This window comes from Oncorhynchus gorbuscha, linkage group LG25 (genome assembly GCF_021184085.1).
Source record: "Oncorhynchus gorbuscha isolate QuinsamMale2020 ecotype Even-year linkage group LG25, OgorEven_v1.0, whole genome shotgun sequence".
In the NCBI taxonomy this organism is placed as follows: domain Eukaryota; kingdom Metazoa; phylum Chordata; class Actinopteri; order Salmoniformes; family Salmonidae; genus Oncorhynchus; species Oncorhynchus gorbuscha.
In genome coordinates, this window is record NC_060197.1 from 7983172 (window position 1) to 8005873 (window position 22702).

The 22702-nt window shown below is 41.4% G+C and overlaps 1 protein-coding gene across 1 annotated transcript in view; it reads right to left on the reverse strand.

Moving 5' to 3' along the window:
- LOC124013913 (myotubularin-related protein 5-like) overlaps window positions 1-22702 on the reverse strand; it is a 70626-nt gene that overhangs the window by 32586 nt on the left and 15338 nt on the right. Inside the window, 5 exon segments of the mRNA XM_046328473.1 lie at window positions 826-931; window positions 7431-7541; window positions 7760-7885; window positions 8771-8908; window positions 9596-9681. Coding sequence (XP_046184429.1) covers window positions 826-931; window positions 7431-7541; window positions 7760-7885; window positions 8771-8908; window positions 9596-9681 — 567 coding nt within the window.

Sequence of the window (22702 nt, forward strand, 5' to 3'; positions counted from 1 at the left end):
TCCTCTAACTCAGTTGTGCACCGGGGCCTCCCACTCTTTCTATTCTGGTTAGAGACCGTTTGAGCTGTTCTGTAAAGGGAGTGGTACACAGCGCTGTACGAGATCTTCAGTTTCTTGGTCATTTCTCGCATGGAATAGCGTTCATTTCAATAGCCTTACTTTCTCAGAACAAGAATAGACTGACAAGTTTCATAAGAAAGTATTTCATTTCCCAACATTTTGAGCCTGTAATCGAACCCACAAACGCTGATGCTCCAGATACTCAACTAGTCTAAAAGGCCAGTTTTATTGCTTCTTTAAATCAGCACCACAGTTTTCAGCTGTGATAACATAATTGCAAAAGGGTTTTCTAATGATCAATTCGCCTTATGAAATTATAAACTTTGATTAACTTACACATAGTGTCATTGGAACACAGTGATGGTTGCTGATAATGGGCCTCCCATTTTTTTAATGTATTATTTTTTTTTATCTGCCGTTTCTAGCTACAATAGTCATTTACAACATTAACAAAGCCTACACTGTATTTCTGATCAATTTGATGTTATTTTAATGACCAAAAAAGTGTTTTTCTTTCAAAAACAAGGACATTTCTAAGTCACCCCAAACTTTTCAACGGTAGTATAGAGATATATATACACACACTTTTGCCTTGTCCCCTAACTCCTATCAAATATAGGCCTGTGATTTGCGTTCATTTAGAAATTCAACAATTGGCGAAGGTCTTCTCTCAAAGGAACATTGGACTTTGATTGGTCCATATCACTGATCATAAAGTGCCCCATCGGTCCAGGGCTGAATAAGCTGCATCGTGATTTGCCGTACCAAGCTGTCTAAAGAGATGGGCTACACTGCTGCCGCTGACAGGGAGGGAGTCGTTGATGGGAGTCTGGATGACCTGTCGATCGCCCGCACCCAATGTTATAGTCCTCTAGAGAGACAAAGAGAGAGAAAAAGAGAGAAAGAGGGACGCGTGGAAAAAGAGAACAGATCACGTGAATGCCCTTTCTTGGGAAAAAAAAGGGATCAGCAACAATCAGCACAATCACAGAGGTATCGAGGAGAAATCAGATGGGGAGAATCACAGGGGTTTAGCAGGTACATTAGAACTCCACAGTAACCGGCCATTCACAGCTGAACATGAGAGAACTGACTTATGCTGAACTGAGAAACCCATAGAAATGGGCCTTACCACAGACTCAATCAGCCCACTATATTTAATGAGCCTTTATGGGAGTCAAATATCAATGACATGCCAGATTGTCCATACAGAAAGATTTCCATTGTGTTTTGAGTATGGAAAGGGCAGAGTTCATACGTTTGAAGGATTTCAGGGGGTCTTACCATTTGAAATGTCTTATTGGTTTAGTATCTTATTGGTTTAGTGTTACGGGATAGCTCTTACGGCCATGTGACGCAGAAGGAAAGTGAAAGACAATGATTGATTTTTGTTGTTGATTGTAACATTCATGAAACATCTGATCTTAGCCATGTAAACTTCACATTGCAGCGCATACATTACATTTATAGCTCAAGAGAGTTGTAGTAGTTGGTGTACGTTATAAATTGCCATAATATGTAAATGTGATCTTTATGTTGCATGAAATTTCAATGACTGTTTTGGATTTTTAAGTATTTGCAAGACCGAAAAAGCCTGTTAGCCGACATGAATTAAGGCATAATTTGCACAGCATGATTAGCACAGTGAGTCTTGCCTGCAAATAAGACAGATTGCAAAGAGTTGCATACAGGACAGGTAGCACAAGGTCAAAGAAGGCATCCAATACATCAAAGAAACACAACCACAGCAGCCTCAAGGACAGACGTCACATAGTAATAACACAGAATATACAGAAACAACTGGAACTACCTACAGAGGCTGTATACCACAGTTGACAAGTAGGAATGCAAATTATTTTAAGTCCAGAAATTCTTCGAAAATACAGTCGTTTCAAATAAACTCCAGAAGCAGGAATCTACTGCAGCCAAATCTCAATCTCAAAGTACATAAAATACAGTGCCCAGGTATATCTGTGTATAACTTAGAAGGAAAGGTTGGCATTAGCTCATGCTCTCAACAGCAGCACTGAGAACACAGTGACCCAGCTGTTGATCACCATTTCACAGTCACTCGTCTGGTCAACAACAAATTAGATAGTTTCATTTTTCCAGGCTACCAATAACAGATTGTAAAAGGATCAGCCATCGGGTAACAGATTGAGCCTTAAAGTGATTTGATTGCAGACCTCTCAAGGGAAAACCATTTTGACTGGCAGAGGAGGAGAGGAGGATGGGCTGAGAGAGGTATGTGAGTTACAAAGACATAGGAGAATCCCGACAGAATTGGGGAAAGCTAGGAGCTGATTGGTTGAAAGGAGAATAAAGTAGTCAGGCGGCGTACCAAGCTCTCCTCTCTCTCCTCCTGGCCCGGCTACACAAGTCCAGCAACACACACACACGAGAGAGAGAGAAATACACCATAGGATAACACATAAATTAGAGACAACAGGATCCAAACAAAAACATGACAAAACATTAAGATTACAAATATATTCAGACGGTAACAGCGTTGCATTATGACATGAGAGTGCAGCAAAATGAACATAAGGCACAGAGTCAAAATAAAAATAAAATCAAATTTAAGCATCCACAGCTACATACAGTTGAAGACAGAAGTTTTCATACACTTAGGTTGGAGTCATTAAAACTCATTTTTCAACCACTCCACAAATTTCTTGTTAATAAACTATTGTTTTGACAAGTCGCTTAGGATATCAACTTTGTGCATGCCACAAGTAATTTTTCCAACAATTGTTTACAGACCGATTATTTCACTTATAATTCACTGTATCACAATTCCAGTACAAGTTGACTGTGCCTTTTAAACAGCTTGGACAATTCCAGAAAATTATGTCATGGCTTTAGAAGCTTCTGATCGGCTAATTGACATTATTTGAGTCAATTGGAGGTGTTCCTGTGGATGTATTTCAAGGCCTACCTTCAAACTCAGTGCCTTTTTGCTTGACATCATGGGAAAATCAAAAGAAATCAGCCAAGACCTCAGAAAAAAAATTGTAGACCTCTACAAGTCTGATTCATCCTTGGGACCAATTTCCAAAAGCAGTTACGTTCATCTGTACAAACAATAGTACGCAAGTATAAACACTATGGGACCATGGCAGCCATCATACCACTCAGGAAGGAGACACGTTCTGTCTCCTAGAGATGAACGTACTTTGGTGCGAAAAGTGCAAATCAATCCCAGAACAAGGAGCAAAGGGCCTTGTGAAGATGCTGGAGGAAACGGGTACAAAGAGATCTATTTCCACGGTAAAAACAAGTCCTATATCGACATAACCTGAAAGGCCTCTAAGGAAGGAAGAAGCCACTGCTCCAAAACTGCCATAAAAAGCCAAACTACAGTTTCCAACTGCACATGGGGACAAAGATCAACCTTTTTGGAGAAATGTATTTTGGTCTGATGAAACGAAAATAGAATGGTTTGGCCATAATGACCATCGTTATGTTTGGAGGAAAAAGGGGGAGGCTTGCAAGCCAAAGAACACCATCCCAACCGTGAAGCACACAGGTGGAAGCATCATGTTGTGGGTGTGCTTTGCTGCAGAAGGGACTGGTCACTTCACAAAATAGATGGTATCATGAGGCAGGAAAATTATGTGGATATTTCGAAGCAAAATCTTAAAGACATCCGTCAGGAAGTTAAAGCTTGGTCACAAATGGGTTTTCCAACTGGACAATGACCCCAAGAATACTTCCAAACTTGTGGCAAAATGGCTTAATGACAACAAAATCAAGGTATTGGAGTGGCCATCACAAAGCCATGACCTCAATCCTATAGACAGAATTGAAAAAGCGTGTGCGAGCAAGGAGGCCTACAAACCTGACTCAGTTACACCAGCTCTGTCAGGAGAAAATGGGCCAAAATTGTGGGAAGCTTGTGGAAGGCTACCCGAAACGTTTGACCCAAGGTAAACTTAAAGGCAATGCTACCAAATACTAATTGAGTGTATGTAAAATTCTGACCCACTGGGAATGTGATGAAAGAAATAAAAGCTGAAATAAAATCACTCTACTATTATTCTGACATTTCACTTATTTAAAATAAAGTGGTGATCATAACTGACCTAAAACAGGGATTTTTTACTAGGATTAAATGTCAGGAATGGTGAAAAACTGAGTTTAAATGTATTTGGCTATGGTATTTGTAAACCTCCGACTTCAACTGTACATCCAACATGTGAATTAGTCAGACGCTGTGTTCATAACCATGGGATGAAATAACTGAGGACTGAAATGTTAAACTTGTGTAACATTGACAATTTTCAGGAAAGTTAATTTAAAAAGGGAAATTTGCTTAGTTAATGTTTTACAGTTAATATTTCAGGAAATTAAGTTATTTATGGAGCTTGGCCCATTGACAGAACGTCCTTGGGCTGGTTCATGGGAAGACATTGTGGAGACTAGACAGACATTTACAATTATCTATTCAATCACTCATACGGACGGGCAGATGTATGCACACACAAACGTTCAGGCAGGTTGCATATCAGACTCATATATATACCAGTGTACAGTATTGGGGCTAAAGGTTGCTACTCTGTATGCCAGGAGTGCATATCTGACAGTTGAGATGATTGCCAGTTCCAGTAGTAAAGTGGATATGTTGCAATGCATGTTGGGATGACAGTGGTTGATGTGGCATGACTGGGGAGAGTTCTAGCAAGTCCAGACCTGAGTCTAATAAAAAGGCATGTGTGATTAGAAGTTTGACATTTGATAGTATCAAACCTGCTATTACACCGTAACAAACACCTACCATAGCTTTTCATGTACTGTTATAAACTCAACAAAAAAAGGAACGTCCTCTCACTGTCAACTGAGTTTATATTCAGCAAACTTAACATGTGTAAATATGTGTATGAACATAAGATTCAACAACATACATAAACTGAACAAGTTCCATAGACATGTGACTAACAGAAATTGAATAATGTGTCCAAAACAAAGGGCGAGGTCAAAATTAATAGTAAACAGTCATTATCTGGTGTGGCCACCAGCTGCATTAAGTACTGCAGTGCATCTCCTCCTCACAGACTGCACCAGATTTGCGAGTTCTTGCTGTGAGATGTTACCCCACTCTTCCACCAAGGCACCTGCAAGTTCCCGGACATTTCTGGGGGGGAATGGCCCAAGCCCTCACCCTCCGATCCAACAGGTCCCAGACATGCTCAATGGGATTGAGATCCGGGCTCTTCGCTGGCCATGGCAGAACACTGACATTCCTGTCTTGCAGGAAATCACACACAGAACGAGCAGTATGGTTGGTGGCATTGTCATGTTGGAGGGTCATGTCAGGATGAGCCTGCAGGAAGGGTACCACATGAGGGGGGAGAATGTCTTAATTATAATGCACAGCGTTGAGATTGCCTGCAATGACAATGAGCTCAGTCCGATGATGCTGTGACACACCGCCCCAGACCATGATGGACCCTCCACATCGATCCCGCTCCAGAGTACAGGCCTCGGTGTAACGCTCATTCCTTCAACGATAAACATGAATCCGACCATCACCCCTCTCATCCTATTGCTGACAGTCTGAGCACTGATTGAGGGATTGTGCGTTCCTGGTGTAACTGGGGTAGTTGTTGTTGCCATCCTGTACCTGTCCCGCAGGTGTGATGTTCGGATGTACCGATCCTGTGCAGGTGTTGTTACATGTGGTCTGCCACAGTGAGGACGATCAGCTGTCCGTCCTATCTCCCTGTAGTGCTGTCGTAGGCGTCTCACAGTACGGACATTGCAATTTATTGCCCTGCAGTCCTCATGCCTCCTTGCAGCATGCCTAAGGCAAGTTCACGCAGATGAGCAGGGGCAGCTTTCTTTTGGTGTTTTTCAGTCAGTAGAAAGGCCTCTTTAGTGTCCTAAGTTTTCATAACTGTGACCTTAATTGCCTACCATCTGTAAGATGTTAGCGTCTTAACGACCTTTCCACAGGTGCATGTTCATTAATTGTTTATGGTTCATTGAACAAGCATGGGGAAAAGTGTTTAAACCCTTTACAATGAAGATCTGTGAAGCTATTTTGATTTTTACAAATTATTTTTGAAAGACAGGGTCCTGAAAAAGGGACGTTTCTTTTTTGCTGAGTTTATTACAGAACACTCTGTGCTATACTATCCAATGCATGAAGGTCTCTGAGTGTGTGTAAGTCAAGTGTATGTTTGTTTTTGTTTGCAAGATATGCGTGCGTCTGTGTTAATGCTGTTTAGTCCTCTCTCTCATTCAGACCACAGCACTGCCTGCTATGAGGCCATCTGGTGCCCCATATGGTCACCCTCAGAGAACCAATGTGTGTTCCTCATCAAGTGAAAGGTCTACACACTTCTATAACAGATCAACAATGGCGACTTCAGATCGATCCACGACAAAAAACGGCACATAGAATCAAAACAGTTCATTGATTTTAAAAAGGTCTCAAAAATGATCAAAATGACTGACAGGTTAATGTAGCATGGAATATGCAGCATCGTTAGGCCACAAAACCCACAAAAGCAGATTAGTGCAAACCACTGAGTGAATATTAATCAGCATGGTTTGAGATGATTACAGGAAATACAAAACATACTTTTTAGAATCGTCATGTTTATCTAAATAGCTAAAAAAAAATCACAATGAGGCAAGCGGATTGGTAAGAAGCTGCCGGAAGGTGATGTTACCTGGTCCTGAAAGCAGCCCAGTAGCCAGTCACAGGCTAGGGCCTGAGGAACCGAAAGATTTAAACTACATACTGGGGACTCATTTATCTGTAACACACAGGAGGAACCAATGTACAGCGGAGTTCAATGGCATGTTACACAAGGGAACAAAATGTACAGAAATGTACGTATAGGCCCAATATAGTAGTAGTACTGTATGTTACACTGTAGCATCCTTGAATTAGTTTGAGACAAACAGTACGTTTAAATTGTGCACATAGGGCGAATACAAGCACTAAGTAGATATTCCTATACATAGTGTGTAGAAATGGAGGCTGCTGAGGGTAGGACGGCTCATAATAATGGCTGGAACGGCGCAAATGGAATGGCATCAGACACATGGAAACCATGTGTTTGATGTATTTGATACCATTCCACTAATTCCGCTCAAGCCTTTACCACAAGGATGGCCTGTGCTGAGGACCCGAAATTGACTCGGCACTGTGGGTTAGCATAGCACACCCGCTAATGCTAAGCTACAACGCTAACCGGTTGATTAAGCTAATGTGCTAGCAGTCGGCATCGGCCAATATGCTAAGCTAATATGCTAGCAGGTTGGATGGGGCTAACAAGCTAATAGGCTAGCTGGATTGGAGTGTTGCATTGCTCAGGAGAATACGTACAAGTCAGTATGCATGCAGGAGGTGTGTTTACCTGAGAACCACCAGCAACGGGGATGACGCAGGTGAGGAGGTTTCCGATCACTGTTTCCAAGGGAACACTGAGGCTGTCCACGTGCACGGTGTAGATGAGCCCCAAACAGTTCTGCACAGGGGAGGCACCCAGTCAGAAGACAAGAACAACCTTTCCTTGACAAATGAGGTTTGTGTGGAAAATAACACATTTACTACTTAAAGCAAAATACAGCCAAATCAAGCCTAGATTTGTCTCAAACACACTTCGTTGTAACAAGAAACAGATATGAGAAGTGCAATGGGAGTATCAGACAGGGACATGCAGTATTGTTTTGAGGTGCGTTGTACCCTGAAAACCTCTGTGTGGTCCAGACGGGACACCAGCACCAGGCTCTTGGGGGCAAAGACCTGGGCCGGCTGGACCAGCCCTGGGACTTCGTCCTCATCCACCTCACTGGCCTCAGCTTTCTGTAGCTACACACACAGAAAGACACAGAATATCATACAGTGTACAGAACGTAGCCTACCCTGTGAAAATGTTCTATAGATATATCATTAAAGATCAAATGCAATCTCAGACGTCAAGTACTGCTTGGAACATTTATAAATCGTTATCGGTTTCTCATATGATCAAATAGTCTTATTTCCACAACTTTGTTGCCAGCGTAAAATGTAGGGATAAACACTTGCTATACAGTACACTCGCTCTGAGACTTGGTGTAGTTGTTCCCCTTGCTCTGCATGGGTAACGCTGCTTTGAGGGTGGCTGTTGTCAGTGTTCTTGGTTCGAGCCCAGGTAGGAGCAAGGAGAGGTACTGAAGCTATACTGTTACACTGACAATACTAAAGTGCCTTTAAGAACATCCAATAGTCAAAGGTTAATGAAATACAAATGGTATAGAGAGAAATAGTCCTATAAACCTGGGAATATTGAAGACTCCTGTTAAAGGGAACCATCAGCTTTCATATGTTCTCATGTTCTGAGCAAGGAACTTAAACGTTAGCTTTCTTACATGGCACATATTGCACTTTTACTTCAACACTTTGTTTTTGCATTATTTAAAGCAAATTGAACAGCTAAATTGATTGTATTGATGCATTATATTAAGTTAAAATAAGTGTTCATTCAGTATTGTTGTAATTGTCATTATTACAAATAAATAAATAAAAATCGGACGATTGTGTCGCTATCGGCTTTTTTGGTCCTCCAATAAATCGGCATCGGCATTGAAAAATCATAATCGGTCAACCTCTAGTACAGCTATAAGGATACTTTTATTGGTTCATAATGACATTGGCTCAGTGTGTGAGGAGTAGTGTGGCTAGGGGGAATCTTCTCTTTCTCCCCTAGTCTCTCACCTGTGGATTGTCCAGGCCCTCCCAGAACGTGAAACAGGCACAGTAGTGACGCTCTGAGTTGATGTCGGTCAGAACCGACACAAAGAACGACGGACGCTCCCTCTCTGGAACTAACTGCCATCCGTTGGGCTGACAGAACTGAGAGAGAAAAGGAGATGGGGAGAAAGAGGAGGAGGGAGAGGGTGAGATCGACAGAAAATGAGTCAATGGGCGCAGGGGTTGACAAAGAAGGGAAGAAGGAGGGAAAAGGGAATGAGGTAAAAGGGATAGAAGGAGAGGAGGGAGAGATAGATGAAGCACGAGAGAGAGAGCGATGACAGGAGAGGAACATACAGTGTTAGTGGGCCGTATACCAGTGTGGTATGTCACATGTCCCTACTCTGCAACTCTGTGACTCACCTCTGATCTCTAGCCTATCATTAGGTTATTTTCCACCACTAGGCTACACCAAGTTAAGAAAACTCTCCACGTGTCAGAAATTATTAACCTTACACCCTTATTTTGGATCGGGGTGAGAAATAGGCTCGAAGCAAACCAAGGAATAACCATTGTTCTGTAGGCATTCATGTTGTAAAACATAATGAACACTTAGGAATTCTTCAATACTGACTCGGGCAAAAAACACGAGACAATAATGAGGTAATCAATACTGGAATAAGGGTTATTTGGGAGACATTAAATACACATTAACAGTAAATTATTCAGGGTGATGTTGATCCCTTCACGATGCAGCCTTTCTTCAGGTTACGGATGATGCATGTAGCATCGGGTAAATATGTAGGCTATTGTGCATTTGTTTGTGTGCGAGTAATGTTAGTTACATACCAGTTCGATGCCTTGTGGAAAGGGATTGTCCTCCCAGTCTTTCTCAGGAAAGCGTTGGAGAATGTGACCTTGGCCCTCACTGCCCCCTGGAGAAAGAGAGAGAAAAGAGGGTGACAAAGGTCAGGTCAGAACTCTTGATCAGAGAGCCAAGTTATCTGTCAGGGCCTAGTCCACTACTGTATGGCTGGGGATTACAAGGGACCTCACCATACGATATTATTACAATACTTAGGTGCCGGTACGATATGTATTGCGATTCTCATGATTCTATATGTATTGCGATTCAATACTGCGATTTCATGTTCCAAACATATTTCTCACTATATTGCTGCACAGAGACAAGAGAGAGCATGAGAAAATGAGTTGGAAACTAAAGTGCTGAAAATATGTTAACTCACTGTTTAAAAAAATATATTTTAAAAAATGTATAAAAATATAGGCTGTACCCTAGCGCAGCTACAGCCGATTAGCGCTAAACGCTCATTTTTACAAGTTGATACTTCGAGTCAGCTATAGTCCACTGATTTGACAAGGGCATGCGCGCACGCACACACAGAACTTTGTTCGTGTGTTTCAGCTAACCTCATGACCAAACACACACAATGCTCTAAATGTCATAACTCTCTGAAGTCTTTAGTGGTGTTATGTGGACTGTGTCATGTGCATTCCAAAGGAAGTGCACCCCTATTGATAAAACTAACACAAATGTATGGTTGTATTGGACATGAGACATGCACTTCTGTCTCTCTCCTAGTTGGGCAGGATATCAACCCTGATAACATGATCCTTATCCCATTAGATATCAATGAAGCGAATGGGAAATATGATTGTTGATTCTGATTTAAATTTCCTGAAATGTACCAGAAGTAGCTAATACAGGTATATTTCATACTGATATTTCTGACCACTTTCCAATTTTCCACTTCTCATTGGCAACTGGAAATGAACAGATGGGAATGATTAGAAGCATTACATGTAGAATGTTTAACTCAAGTAATTGTGAGCGCTTTAAGATGTTGATTGATGATATTTCATAGGAAATTTTTTATAAATCAGGCCGATGTGGAATCTGCTTTCCAGACATTTCTCACATCTTTCATTTCACCACTGCTTTCCCTTAGTTAAACCACGTAAGAGAGCAGCAGAAGGGTTCTGGAAACCTTGGTTTACAACCGGTCTCAAAAAATCCTCAGTTAAAAAAACAACAAGTTGTATAAAAGTCCCCTGCAAATCCCTGTCCCCTGAATTCTGCAAATTACAAAAAGTATATTAACAAATTTACTCACCTACTTTAGTCAAATATATATTTTTTGGGGGGGTATCTAACAAATGCCAAGAATCCTTCAATAATATTAAGTCAACTTGGAAAATCATCAATAAACTGTTGAATAAGAAAAAGGCATCTACAACTATCCCATCTAAATGTATAGTTGGAAATAAGACATACAGTGATCCTGATGGTATTTCATGTCAATTTAGTCACTTTGTGAATGTGGGTGCCTCTTTGATGAAATCCATGTCTTCCTTGATCACTGAGGCTCCAACGTATACCTTCACCAAATCTACGCAAACTGGTATTGTTCCTTAAAGATGTGACAATTGGCAAAGTTATCCCACTCTATAAATCTGGGGATCCAAGATCTTTTACAAATTATCACCCAAAATTCTAGAAACATTGGTGTATAAAGAGAATGTTGAAACATTTAAAATCAACACTATTCTATATGAGGATCGTAAAAACTACTCCAACGTTATGTCTCTTCTGCATCTTGTGGATAAAATATTTACAGCCCTTAACAATTAATAGGCTCGTCATCTTTCTAGATTTAGCCAAAGCGTTTGACATGGTTGATCATGAAATATTACTTCCTAAATTGCATTATGTTTTTCATGATGATATACATATAATTGGATGTATAGTTATGTTTATGATCGAAAATAATTTGTTTACGCAAATAGCTGTGCATCTACCAGGGCCAAGATATCCTGTGGTGTCCCACAGGGTATGAAAATTGGACCTTTTTTATTCCTAATCTATATTAATGGCCTTGCTGATGTGTCCTCTACTACACTTCCCATGCTCTTCACTAGTGATACCAATTAGATTTTATCACATAAGAATTTTGATTCAATAGTTCATGAAGCCAACTCAGGCACGGCAACATTTCATGAATGGTTCCAGATAAACTAATTATCTTTAAATGTAAAAAAAAATAATAATAATAATAATATAACTTTATAGTATTCACTATTAAGAATAAGAAATATTGTATAAAAAAATGTATACAATAATTTTAAAAAGCCAGAATCGCAATTGGTGGGAATGAAATGGAATAAGTTACATCCACTAGATTCCTCTGAGTTCTAAAAGTTGACCTGGAAAGATCATATTACATGTCTACAGCAAAGTGATGAAATCTGTTGGTATCATCAGAATTGCTTCCTACCTCTTTACTATAGCTTAATTTACCCAGATCTCAATTACTGTAATATTGTCTGGGCCAGTATTTAATAGGGATGCACAACATAAAAATCGGTGAGCGTATTGGAATAGGCTGATATTAGATAAAAATGCCAACGTCAGCATCGGCCCGATGTCTAGTTTAACTCCGATGTACAAAACCGATGTCAAAGCTGACGTGCATACCTATATCTTTTTCACCTTTATTATATAACGTATGTAGATGACGTAATGATGCCAAAAAAATATACAGCGCTACGCAGAACAAAAGCAGAAAAATACTAAGCGTACACTTCCAACAACTAAACAAGTTCAAGTCGAGCAGTCATTTGAAAGAGTAAGAATATTTCAGCAAGACAACTCAAAGGCGAAATCCATTAACGCCAAGATAATGGGATTCATTGCCCACGACAATCAACCGTGCTCTGTCGTAGATGATGTTGGCTTTCGGCGACTGGTCAATCCATCCCCGGTACACACTATTTTTCAGATGTTGCCCTACTGGAGTTACACAGTATTGTTGAAACACACATCCACTGCTATTAGCGTCACGACTGACATTTGGACCAGCGAGTCTGACAGCATAGTGGGTCGACGAGGATTTGGCACCAATAGAGATGGCAGCTTCAGTTCTACTCTGTAGGAAACTGTGCGGTATTTTGTTTATGTATTATTTCTTACATTGTTAAGAAATACTTCAACATACAGCCGGGAAGAACTATTGGATATCAGAGACATCAACTTACCAGCACTATGACCAGGGATACGACATTCCCAAAGCGGATCATGCACCTCCCAGGGTATTTGAACTGATTCCAACATGTAACAACATACAGGAACTCAGGTACCTTTGTTCACCTGACCTAGAATTCCTCACAATCAAATGCCGACTGTATTATCTCCCAAGAGAACTCTCCTAGGTTGTCACAGCCATGTATATCCCCCCTAAAGCATTTTAACAAAGCTAATTTGAGAACAAGGCTACCTAAAGTCTATCAGCATATCGAATGCAGTACATGGGTGAGTAACACGCTCCACCATTGCTACTCTAACTTCCGCGAAGCCCTCCCCCGCCCTCCATTTGGCAAATCTGACCCTGACTCCATCTTGTTGCTCCCTTCCTATAGGCTAAAAATTAAAACAGGAAGTGCCTGTGCTTAGGTCTATCCAACGCTGGTCTGACCAATCGGATTCCACGCTTCAAGATTGCATCGATCACATGGACTGGGATTTGTTCCAGGTAGCCTCAGAGAATAACACTGACGTATACGCTGAGCGAGTTTATAAGGAAACTTATAGAAGATGTTGTACCCACTGACTATTAAAACCTTCCCTAACCAGAAACCATGGATGGATGGCAACATTCGAACTAAACTGAAAGTACGTCCCACCACATTTAATCATGGCAAGGCAACTGGGAATATGGCCTCGATGCAGAAAAGAAACAGGGTTTACGTGAAATGTTACATACACAGCTGGACAAGATGGAAATGGACACAATGACAGTGCGCACCGAGGAAGTGAGGCCACGGACAGACAGAGCTGAAACTTCACTGCTTGACATGTATGATGAAATCCTGGTTGAGAATGAAACGACTGAATAAATGAACAAAACAGTACAGCAAGTAAATGAAAGAAATAGGTTTTGATGATGTTTTACTGGTAATGGGGACATATGTAACTCTCAACAAAATCACTTTTTGGTGTGTGTGTGTGTGTGTGTGTGTGTGTGTGTGTGTGTGTGTGTGTGTGTGTGTGTGTGTGTGTGTGTGTGTGTGTGTGTGTGTGTGTGTGTGTGTGTGTGTGTGTGTGTGTGTGTGTGTGTGTGTGTAACCTTTATTTAAGTAGTCAGTTAAAGAACAAATTCTTACAATGACATCCTACCCCAACCAAACCCGGACAGCGCTGGGCCAATTGTGCGCCGCCCTATGGGACTCCAAATCACGGCCAGATGTGATACAGCCTTGATTCAAACCAGGGACTGTAGTGTCTTAGACCACTGCATCTGTGTGTGTGTGTTAACTATTTAACTGCACTAGAATTTTTAAAAAGGCAGCAAAAACATTGTATATTGGTTATCTGTATCATTTTTTGGCATGGAAAATATTGGATATCGGTATCGGCCAAAAATGAAATATCAGTGCATCCCTAGTATTTATATTTTAGTCTTTTAGCAGACGCTCTTATCCAGAGCAGTATTGAGTGGATACATTTTTTTTTAAAATCCCGTACTGGTAGCCCCGTGGGAATCTAACCCACAACCCTGTCGTTGTAAGAACAATGCTCTACCAACTGAGCCACATGGGACTGAACATATGCATCCTATCTACACAAATTACTCATCATAGAAAATACATTTCCAAGACAAGCCACCTCCTCTAATTACCTGGCTCCATCCACGGGGTTGACCAACCAGTGCCCACGCACAGTGGCTAACCGGGCTATCTGCATTGTGTCCCACCCACCACCTGCCAATCCCTCTTTTACGCTACTGCTACTCTCTGCTCATCATATACGCATAGTCACTTTAACCTTATCTACATGTAAATACTACCTCAAATCAGCCTGACTAACCGGTGTCTGTATGTAGCTTCGCTACTTTTATAGCCTGTCTTTTTACTGTTGTTTTATTTCTTTACCTACCTATTGTTCACCTAATACCTTTTTTGCCCTATTGGTTTGAGCCTGTAAGTAAGCATTTCACTGTTGTATTCAGTGCACGTGACAAATAAACTTTGATTTGCACCTTTATTTAAGAAACTCTTACCTCCCAGACAATTTACTGAAACCCTTCAATGAATTCTGGCGGGTTAATTCTGAAATCTATCTATATAGCAAGACACTGCGATAACCTTCACCTCCCAACTGCCAGACCTCACATAGCCAATTCTCTATCAGATACAGAGGTACCATACTCTGTAATTCTTATCTTCACATTGCCAAAACATCATCATCCCTCAATAACTTCAAGGCAAGACTGGGGTTCAGCTTGATGAACCAAACTACTCAGTAATCTCCTCCATATAACCCAACTCTCACACAGACATTTAAATAAAACATAAACTGTTTATAATGTGTTGTGATTGCTGATCAGTTAATTTGTACATTTACGATTATTGGGTTTTGTCATGTGTTTTAACAAACCTTTTTTATTTTTGTACTTGAATTGTATATAGTTTGTGGTGTGGTTTTTACAGTATATAAGGCCCTTGGGCTTCTAACCACACCTACACAGTTAATTTATTTATTTGTTGTTATCTGTATTGTTGATCACTTATTTTCTTTGGTGCCAATAAATTTAACTAAAAAAAGTATTGTGATATGCAACTATTGATCCCCCCCCACACTTTACTGTCAGTCTGTCGTAAAGAAAAAGATGAGATCAATGCCAAACTGTTACTTCATGACACAGTTATTGTTGACACAGTGGTTGAGGTACTTTCAGTCTAAGGGCTCAGACACATCAACAGCGTTTGCTGGCCGGGAGTACTTCACCTCTACATGTAATTTGCAAATTGAGCGTGCACAGATTTCACATGTACTGTAGATTCACATGAAGAATGTCGGCAGACAAACATCTAAAGTGGGTGGTCCCTAAAACAAAGCACGCTGAACGATCGGCAGACGAACGCTGGATCCACATTTGTGTAACATGTGCGAGCCTTAAACCTGGCCTTGAGGGATCATGACCCAGAAGGGACTGGCCTTGTTCCAGGCTGCCTCACTAATAGGCACACTTTCTTGGCACAACGCCCTTGTGATTATTCCCGAACACAGTATGATTTATCTTCAGACTTCAGCTAAGATGTCAGTGCTGCTTGTCTTAGCAGAATGACAAAAGCCTTCTTACGTAACCTCTACAAATCACTCTGTTAACCATCATTTGAGCTTCTCTGTCCAGACAGTCGTCTTCACACAGAATTCACTTTATATCACAGCATGAAACCAATCACTGAAAGAGACATTCACAAAGTAAAGAAGGAAGAGAGTTTGTGGTTGAATGCTGCATCAGTCAGAGAATAACAAAAGTCTCAGGCTCTTTATCTTGGGGAACAAAACCAAGAGCCCGCTAAGCCCAGTCACAATACAAACAACAACTATAGGGCAGGCAGGCAGCTCCCAAAACCAAACACACAGATGGGAAGGAAATAGCCTACTCATCGTCTCTTCTGCACGCTCTCCTTCACCCATCTCCTCTTACTCATCTCACCTTTGCTACCATCCCAGTCTCGCTCTCCCTTTCTCGTGAGAAGGTGGGAGTCATGAGACAGTGGGTTGTGTTCAGTAGACCAGCTGTCCTTCATTCCTGAACACTGAACACTGTCAAAAACACTTTGACCAGTCAAACACAGAGCTGCAGAAATGCAGGCAGCCAGCCTTTCATATTACATGTACTCTCTCATTCGTTTAAAACACCACACACGTTCTGTCTAAACAGACGTGAGCAGCGGTCAGGGACCGGGAAGGAATTTACATTTTCAACTTTATCGCACTGCTGTTTATTAATTTAGACCTTCTTCGTGCTACATTACGTGATGTGCAGGTAGCATAAAAAGTGACGGGATGGCTAGTGGTAGATTATCAATAGTACATCTGGCTAAATTATCCACACTAGAATACCACTTACAATTGCATGTAAAATTACATTCCTTCATTTTAAGTAGTATGCTAGAGTGGATATTGAAACGTATTGTTTCAGTGGCAGCCAGGTGGTGGTGTGTTTTCTACATGTACTCCTCAGTGGTGGACTGTAAACTGTGACAGAAGAGAGGAGCTCATAAAAACTTCCTTAAGGTTTGGCTCTGAGAACTTCAGCACGTAGCACAGGTAGGTGTGTGTGTCTATCTCACAGAATATAGTCCTCATGCATTTTGTGTGTGTAAGTGCACGTAGTATATGTTGAATGGGTTCATCTGTGCAGTAAGAGCTTATGAGACCAATAATCGGTCTAAGGTAGAATATTTGACCGAACCCGTCTGTTGCTACATGCACGTGGGCTGGCCAGTGTTCACACATCTGTGTTTGCAATGCAACTATTCTAGGGCTGGGCAATATGGTCTAAAAATCATATCTTGATTTTTTTTCAAACATATGGGTGATTCACAATATACACAGTGTACAAAATAGTAAGAACACCTAATATCGACCCCCCCCCCCCCCCCCAGAACAGCCTCAATTTGTCAGGGTATGGAGTCTACAAGGTGTCGAAAGTGTTCCACAGGGACGCTGGTCCATGTTGACTCCCACAGTTGTGTCAAGTTGGCCGAGTGGTCCACCACCCAAAGGACATTTAACAAGTGACATCAATAAGAGATCATAGCTTTCACCTGGATTCACCTGGTCAGTCTGTCATGGAAAGAACCGGTGTTCATAATGTTTTGTAAACCGTGTATAAAGCCAATACCCATTAAAATCGGACATTTTTTAAAAAACATTTATTTGTAATAATGACAATTACAACCATACTGAATGAACACTTAATATAATACATCAATGAAATCAATTTAGCCTCAAATAATGAAGCATGTTCAATTTGGTTTAAATAATGCAAAAACAAAGTGTTGGAGAAGAAAGTAAAAGTGCAATATGTGCCATGTAAGAAAGCTAACCTTTAAGTTCCTTGCTCAGAACATATGAAAGCCGGTGGTTCCTTTTAACAAGAGTCTTCAATATTCCCAGGTAAGAAGTTTTAGGTTGTAGTTATTATAGGAATTATAGGACAATTTCTCTCTATACGATTTGTATTTCATATACCTTTGACTATTGGGTGTTCTTATAGGCACTTTAGTATTGCCAGTGTAAACAGTATAGCTTCCGTCCCTCTCCTTGCCCCTACCTGGGCTCGAACCAGGAACACATCGACAACAGCCACCCTCGAAGCAGGTTTACCCATGCAGAGCAAGGGGAACAACCACTCCAAGTCTCAGAGCGAGTGACGTTTGAAACGCTATTAGCACGCACCCTACTAACTAGCTAGCCATTTCACATCGGTTCACCCGCCTAATCTCGGGAGTTGATAGGCTTGAAGTCATAAACAGCTCAATGCTTGAAGCACAGTGGCGAGCTGCTGGTAAAACGCACGAAAGTGCTGTTTGAATGAATGCTTACGAGCCTGCTGGTGCATACCATCGCTCAGTCAGACTGCTCTATCAAATCATAGACTTAGTTATAACATAATAACGCACAAAAATACGAGCCTTAGGTCATTAATATGGTCGAATCCGGAAACTATCATCTCGAAAACAAGACGTTTATTCTTTCAGTGAAATACGGAACCGTTCCATATTTTATCTAGCGGGTGGCATCCATAAGTCTAAATATTCCTGTTACATTGCACAACCTTCAATGTTATGTCATAATTACGTCAAATTCTGGCAAATTAGGTGGCCCAAACTGTTGCATATACACTGACTCTGCGTGCAATGAACGCAAGAGTAGTGACACAATTTCACCTGGTTAATATTGCCTGCTAACCTGGATTTCTTTTAGCAAAATATGCAGGTTTAAAAATAAACTGCTCAAAAAAATCAAAGGGAAAACTTAAACAACACAATGTAACTCCAAGTCAATCACACTTCTGTGAAATCAAACTGTCCACTTAGGAAGCAACACTGATTGACAATACATTTCACATGCTGTTGTGCAAATGGAATAGACAACAGGTGGAAATTATAGGCAATTAGCAAGACACCCCCAATAAAGGAGTGGTTCTGCAGGTGGTGACCACAGACCACTTCTCAGTTCCTATGCTTCCTGGCTGATGTTTTGGTCACTTTTGAATGCTGGCGGTGCTTTCACTCTAGTGGTAGCATGAGACGGAGTCTACAACCCACACAAGTGGCTCAGGTAGTGCAGCTCATCCAGGATGGCACATCAATGCGAGATGTGGCAAGAAGGTTTGTTGTGTCTTGTTTTTTATTTTTGTATTTCACCTTTATTTAACCAGGTAGGCTAGTTGAGAACAAGTTCTCATTTGCAACTGTTTGTGTCTGTCAGCGTAGTGTCCACAGCATGGAGGCGCTACCAGGAGACAGGCCAGTACATCAGGAGACGTGGAGGAGGCCGTAGGAGGGCAACAACCCAGCAGCAGGACCGCTACCTCCGCCTTTGTGCAATGAGGAGGAGGAGCACTCCCAGAGCCCTGCAAAATTACCTCCAGCAGGCCACAAATATGCATGCGTCTGCTCAAACGGTCAGAAACAAACTCCATGAGGGTGGTATGAGGGCCCGATGTCCACAGGTGGGGGTTGTGCTTACAGCCCAACACCGTGCAGGACGTTTGGCATTTGCCAGAGAACACCAAGATTGGCAAATTCGCCACTGGCGAATTCTGCTGCCTGCAACATCCTCCAGCATGACTGATTTCACGGTGGGTCAGTCATGGTGTGGGGTGGCATTTCTTTGGGGGGCAGCACAGCCCTCCATGTGCTCGCCAGAGGTAGCCTGACTGCCAGTAGGTACTGAGATGAGATCCTCAGACCCCTTGTGAGACCATATGCTGGTGCGGTTGGCCCTGGGTTCCTCCTAATGAAAGACAATGCTAGACCTCATGTGGCTGGAGTGTGTCAGTAGTTACTGCAAGAGGAAGGCATTGATGCTGTGGACTGGCCCGCCCGTTCCCCAGACCTGAATCAAATTGAGCACATCTGGGACATCATGTTTATTTATTTTATTTTACCTTTATTTTACTAGGCAAGTCAGTTGAGAACAAATTCTAGTTTTGGACTAGTTAACTGTAAGGTTGCAAGATTGAATCCCCGAGCTGACAAGGTAAAAATCTGTTGTTCTGCCCCTGAACAAGGCAGTTAACCCACCGTTCCTAGGCCATCATTGAAAATAAGAATGTGTTCTTAACTGACTTGCCTAGTTAAATAAAGGTGTAAAAAAATATATATAATTTTTTTTTAAATCGGCCAAATCGGTGTCCAAAAATACTGATTTCTGATTGTTATGAAAACTTGAAATCGGCCCTAATTAAATCGGCCATTCCGATTAATCGGTCGACCTCTAATAATGCAGACATCCTGATGTTATACTAGGGAAATTGCATTTACAAAGCTAAGGCTTCCTTGGCCCCAAGTCAGAGCAGGTCAACTGAGACCATGGCCCAGTGAGTCCCAGGAGCCAGGGTAAATCAAGGTAAATCTTCAATGGAAATGGAGTAACTGGGCCCAGTAGTAACATTTCCCTCCATACAAACTTACAGTGACCTAAAATGGCCTTTGATAATAATAACCTTTCACAATAGACGACAGTTACCATAACAGACACAGTCAGGTACACACCCTGAGTGATTCCTCTGCCACAAGGTTGAGATATGCTATCAGCCTTGGGCAGTGATTGGGGTGGATAGAATAAAATCTAAATTGTATTTGTCACATGCTTTGTAAACAGGTGTCGACTAACAGTGAAATGCTTCCTTACGGGCCCTTCTCAACAATGCAGAGAAACCAGAGAAATAGTAGAAAAAAGTAACAGAAGGAATAAAACCACAATCTGCAATATTAAAGCTGACCCAGCCCCCATTAACCTGTTGATCCTACCCCCTACTTTTTCAAACAGTCTTAAAAATCGCGCAACATTTCAGCGCCCTGCTATTCATGCCAGGAATATAGTATATGCATATGATTAGTATGTGTGGATAGAAAACACTCAGGTGTTTCTAAAACTGGTTAAATCACGGCTGTGACTATAACAGAACGTGTGTTTCATCGAAAAGCCCAGGAAAATCTGATCACTGAAAACTGGAAAATATATCAATGCGCCACTTTAATGTATTGTTGAATAGAAACCACATTACCTGGAGCCGAGGTTGCAATACCTACAGCTTCCACACGATGTCAACAGTCTTGTCATTTGCTTAGGATTTGTTTCTTGGTCAAACGGACAAGAGACAGCCCATTTCTTCCGGTCTCCGACCGGATATTTTGGTTGAGATTTATCCTGACATTATTTCAAGACGTACAGCTATAGAATATACATCGCCTCGTGATCAATTTGATCGATTATTAACTTTTACTAATACCTAAAGTTGCATTACAAAAGTATTTCGAAGTGTTTTGTGAAAGTTTATCGTCAACTTTTTTAATTTTAAAAAATGACGTTGCGTTATAAAATGCTGTTTTTTTCCTTGATCACACAGTCTTCATAGATCGATATCTAGGCTATATATGGACCGATTTAATCAGAAAAAAAGACCCGATAGTGATGTTTATGGGACATCTAGAAGTGCCAACAAAGAAGATGGTCAAAGGTAATGAATGTTTTATATTTTATTTCTGCATTTTGTGTAGCGCCGACTATGCTAATTATTTTGTTTACGTCCCCTGCGGGTTTTTAGGGGTGTTGCATGCTATCAGATAATAGCTTCTCATGCTTTCGCCGAAAAGCATTTTAAAAATCTGACTTGTTGGCTGGATTCACAACGAGTGTAGCTTTAATTCAGTACCCTGCATGTGTGTTTTAATGAACGTTTGAGTTTTAACGAGTGCTATTAGATGGGACGCCTGCGTGTCGGGTGGAGGTAAGAGGTTAAAAAAAAACAAGGAATAAATACACAATGAATAACGTTAACTTGGCTATATAGTGCAGATAAGAGTGCTGGTTTATGGCACTGAGTACAAAGCCAGGGTGCAGGACATCCTGCATCTGGTAAAGGTGATATTACCAAGCAGAACTGAGGGAAGGAGTCTGCCTTAAGGCACAGACACAATTCAAGTGTTTGCCGGCCGAGAGTACTTAGCACTTCTGAACAAAGTGGTGGCTATAATTTGCAAAACGGAAAAAAATGGCAACAGTCAGACGCCCAGGCGGGTGGTCCCTTAAATACACTGTGTAGTCAGCAAGCAAACATTTGTGGCCAGACAAATAGCACACCATACTTCGGTGCGATGTGTTTTCTTAAGCGCTTTCAGACAGCTAACAGAATGTCGGCTAGTAGCTAGCTGGCTACAGCAGGCCACTGTGTTTAGGGCAATGAGGTGCTAGCTAGCTAGCCAACCTGACATACTGTATAGCTAAGATAAATATCATCACCTAGCTAACTTAATTTTAGCTTATTATCTTGGTGTATTTTTCATTGTAAATTAAAAACACAAATGCAAATGCATGTGTAGATAACAGGCATGGAGGAGGTTGAACGGATTTGCCTCTTCAGCTGCCAGAAAGGGAGAGAGTAGTCTACTAGCTAGTTACATTTTACGGGAGGTCATTATTTATCCTAGAGGGGGAAATTATGAAGACCGACAGAGTCAACAGGAACAACAACAGGCTGCGGAGGGGAGAATGGAGCTAATGGAATGGCATCAAACACCTGCAAACCATGTGTTTGATGTATGGTAGCATTCCACCCATTCTGCTCCAGTCATTATCACGAGCCTGTCCTCCCCAATTAAGATGCCACCAACCTCCTGTGATAGCAACATAATAGTCAGGGCTGTCAGCCATAGGCCCACAGTATGATGGCATTAGTGGCCTTACGGGCATGTGCAACGCACCCTTGTCATTGTACATCTGAAGCATTGAAAAGCTAAACACACATTGTTTGCATATTGTTAATTAAGGTCCCCCCGAAATTCTCCTGCCGACACCGCGTCTGGTGGAAAGTGCACGGTTAGTCTGTCAGTGTACATTCCATCACTGTACCG